The sequence below is a fragment of the Capsicum annuum genome, chromosome 2 (assembly GCF_002878395.1).
Source record: "Capsicum annuum cultivar UCD-10X-F1 chromosome 2, UCD10Xv1.1, whole genome shotgun sequence".
NCBI classification, from domain to species: Eukaryota; Viridiplantae; Streptophyta; class Magnoliopsida; order Solanales; family Solanaceae; genus Capsicum; species Capsicum annuum.
Genome location: NC_061112.1, coordinates 99,524,181 through 99,528,164, shown reverse-complemented (window position 1 = coordinate 99,528,164; position 3,984 = coordinate 99,524,181). Strand labels below are relative to the sequence as shown.

At 41.3% G+C, this 3,984-nt stretch overlaps 1 protein-coding gene across 1 annotated transcript in view; it reads left to right on the top strand.

Annotated features, from left to right (window-relative positions):
• Positions 1-62: 62 nt before the first annotated feature.
• LOC107858809 (DNA repair protein UVH3) overlaps positions 63-3,984 on the top strand; it is a gene marked incomplete at its 5' end in the record, with an annotated part of 21,851 nt that continues 17,929 nt past the window's right edge. The window contains 6 exon segments of the mRNA XM_016703597.2: positions 63-247; positions 348-598; positions 1,433-1,602; positions 1,735-1,852; positions 2,207-2,284; positions 2,410-2,463. Coding sequence (XP_016559083.2) covers positions 160-247; positions 348-598; positions 1,433-1,602; positions 1,735-1,852; positions 2,207-2,284; positions 2,410-2,463 — 759 coding nt within the window.

The window sequence follows — 3,984 nt, the reverse complement described above, 5'->3', positions numbered from 1 at the left end:
TACCAAAATTAGAACAAACAAAACACAACATGCTGCCCAATTTGTCCCTGCAACGACCAACCGACTTCCCGTTCCATTTTTCAACCTATATTTCTACCAACTTGGCGGCAACACTTCAGAAGCTTAACCCGATCTTTGACAGTTCAGTAGCAAACTGAAATGGGTGTTCATGGTCTCTGGGATCTCATTGCCCCCGTTGGCCGCCGCGTCTCCGTCGAGACCCTCGCCGGCAAAAAACTGGCAATCGGTAAACTTCAATTTCCATTAAATCCTAACCCTAATCAACACAACTTACTTATCATACTTATACTGATTATTACTGTGTGAAAATTGTTGTTGTTTATCAGATGCGAGTATATGGATTATACAATTTATGAAAGCGATGCGAGATGAGAAGGGAGAGATGGTGCGGAATGCTCATATTTTGGGATTTTTTCGTCGAATTTGCAAGTTGCTTTACCTGAGGACTAAGCCGGTATTTGTATTTGATGGTGGTACGCCTGCACTGAAGCGTAGAACAGTGGTCGCGCGTCGACGCCAGAGGGAAAATGCTCAGGCCAAAATTAGGAAGACTGCTGAAAAATTGCTGCTTAATCATGTTAGTACTGCAATTACTTGGAGTTATGTGATGAAGACGTAGGACATTTGAGTGTATCATTTTTAGAACTTGAAGTGTTTTGGATATGCATATGACATAAACAGACAGTCAGTTTTGGCCTCAGCGGGCAAATATGCACATCTAGATGCCTTAACTCGTCTCCGGTGAACACTCCAACTTACAAAATGATTGCCCCTCCAAAATTTATGTGCCACATCAGCATCGGGTGTCCACGAAATACAGCGGAGACAAGTTGGGAGTGTTTTGTTGCCAACGGGATACAGTGGAGACGAGTTGGAGCTTTTTGTGCCAGTTGAGACCAAGTTGAGGTGTCTAGATTGCACTCTCATAGTTGGAGTGCTTACTTGTCAGCCGAGGCCTAGTTTGAGTGTTTGCTTATGTATTATTCCTTTTGTGTAATACGGGTCACAATATTCATATGTTCTAGGTGTTCTTTTTACCAACAAAGTAGTTTCAGTCTTTGGGAGCATATGACAAGCCAAATAAAGGTTTCCCCTTTTTCTGTTAGATGAGATGATTTATTCTACTGAAAAGTATGTTTTGTTTTTTGTTTCTATTCTTGGTCGCATAAGTGCTTGTCCTTAAAGTTGTGGATAATCACGCAAGCAGACAAAAGAACACGTTCCACTTATGCTGCCAAGCTTTTGATTAAACCACCATTTCCTTGATTCTCTGTTCAGTTTACATTGTAAATCGGGTGTGTGGCATCATCTAACTTAGAATGCACTCAATTATCAGCAAACTCATTCTGTGGCAAGCATTTAGCAGTTTGCATGATGGTGAATAACTTTTTTAATGAATTTCTGCTTGCAGCTTAAGGCAATGAGGCTCAAAGAGCTGTCTGTGGATCTGGAGAACCAGAGGAAACTGAATGATGCTAAGGGTAAAAAGGTTATCACAGAAGCAACTGGAACTATGGGGAACATGGCCGAAGGAAATGGCTTGGTTACAGAAAATTATGACAAAGAAGCACTGGATGAGATGTAAGTTATAGTAGTCATTTCTTTGATCGTTTTTTGTTTTTTTGATAAGTTACACAGCTGTATGATCTTGTCGCTTTCTACTTGAATGTGGACATAAAAGATTCTGACACCTAGTTTGACAAGTTAATTAAGGTTGGCAGCTTCTATTCAAGCAGAGGAAGACTGGAATTTTGATGATGATGCATCAACATCTGTTGCTGGGGCTCCAGCTGAAAATGATAACACCGATGAAGACGAAGAGATGATACTGGTTAGCATCAACTGCTTGTTGATTTCATTTTCATCTTTACATGTCAGATTCAGATTGTGCATGGTGCGAGTGACAACTTTATCGGAGTAGTAAAATGATTTTGATGCTTTTGGTCTCATCACACCTTTTAGTTGTGTGTAATTAAGTTAACAAGTATCAGATCCTTCGATGCCTCTCGTGCTGGAAATATAAATATTTTTTGGGTTAGGAGCATGCTTCATTTTCTACTATCTTAGTCCATGGACTTAATTGCGTACATGTAATTGTGATGCTTGTGATATTATTTGACGATGTTATGAATAGATTTTTGTCTCTTACTAACCATGTCCACATACTCTTTATTGCAATGTGCAGCCAGCAACACAAGGAAAAGTTGATCCTTCTGTTTTAGCTGCTTTACCTCCATCTATGCAACTTGATCTTCTTGGTCAGGTAATGGTGGTTCTTTTACATATGGAAGCAGTATCCAGTTATTTCTCCCTCAAAAGGAGACAAACACAAACGGTGTATGCTGAATTTTCTCTCTTTGATTGATCAATTATTTACTTGTTTGCCAGATGAGGGAGAGATTGATGGCAGAGAACAGACAAAAGTATCAAAAGGTCAAGAAGGTACATCATTTATCTTTCTTGCACATCAGTACATAATGATTTCTGTTTTTGAAATGTCTTTATGGTTTTTCGGGCTTGTATCTACTCAAGATATGTATCTTTTGTGCACAGTCTTTCATGTTTGACAACAAGATATGTATATTTTGTGCACAGCATTTCATGTTTGACAACACAATATCTCAATCTCCAATACTGGTGCTTGTTTGTGTGTTAGACGTGATGGATCTTCATCGTGATGTTGTGGTCGAGTTGAGGTTGAGGAGGATAGTGTCTATTTCGGAGAACCAGTTTGGATTTGTGTCCGGACGCTCGATGATGGAGGCAATTCACCTGGGGTTGAGGCTGGTGGAATAGTATAGAGAAAGAAAGAAGGATCTGCACATGGTGTTTATCGACTTAGAGAAGGCGTACAACAAAGTCCCTAGGGAGGTTCCTTGGAGATGCTTGGAGGTGAGCGGGGTCCCGGTGGCGTATATCATAGCAATCAAGGACATGTATGATGGAGCTAAGACCCAGGTGAGGACGGCGGGAGAAGATTCAGAGCATTTTCCTTTCTTGATAGGGTTGCATCAGGGATCTACTCTTAGCCCGTTTTTGTTTGCTTTGGTGATGATGTGTTGACACGGCGTATTCAAGGAGAGATGCCTTGGTGTATGCTTTTTGTAGATGATGTTTTGATTGATGAAATGCGGGGGAGGGTGTGAATGATAAATTAGAGGTATGGAGACAGACCCTCGAGTTTAAAGGGTTCAGGTTGAGTAGGAGTAAGACAGAATATTTGGAATGCAAGTTTAATGATTTGAGGCAGGAGAATGAGGTGGTAGTAAGGTTGGATTCCCAGGTTGTGCGTAAGAGAGATAGTTTCAAGTATCTCGGGTCCATGATTCAGGGGAATGGTGAGATTGACGAGGATGTCTCCCACCGTATTGGGGCGGGATGGATGAAGTGGAAGCTCGCCTCGGGGGTGTTGTGTGATAAGAAGATGCTGCCCAAGCTTAAAGGTAAATTCTACAGGGTGGCAGTCCATCCGGCTATGTTGTATGGAGCGGAGTTGGCCAGTCAAGAACTCTCACATTCAAAAATTGAAGGTGGCGGAAATGCGGATGTTGCGTTGGATGTGTGGGCTTATTAGGGGTGATAAAGTTCGGAATGAGACTATTCGGGAAAAGGTTGGAGTGGCCTTGGTGGAGGAGAAGATGCGGGAAGTCCGATTGAGATGGTTCGGACACGTGATGAGGAGGGGCACGGATGCCCCGGTTCGTAGGTGTGAGAAGCTAACTTTGGATGGTATCAGGTAAGGCTAGGCATTCGGTTTGTTCGGTTTGATAATTTAATATCGGTTCGGTTTTTCGATTTTCGGATTGACAAAAATGACAACCGCAACCAAACTGAAATAAATTCGGTTCGGTTTCTACAAATTCGGTTCGGTTATTTCGGATTTTTATTTCGGTTTTGAAGATTAAAGTAGTGAACCTCTCTTTGTTATGACTGGACATTTAAAATTAATGATTTAAAAAAAAA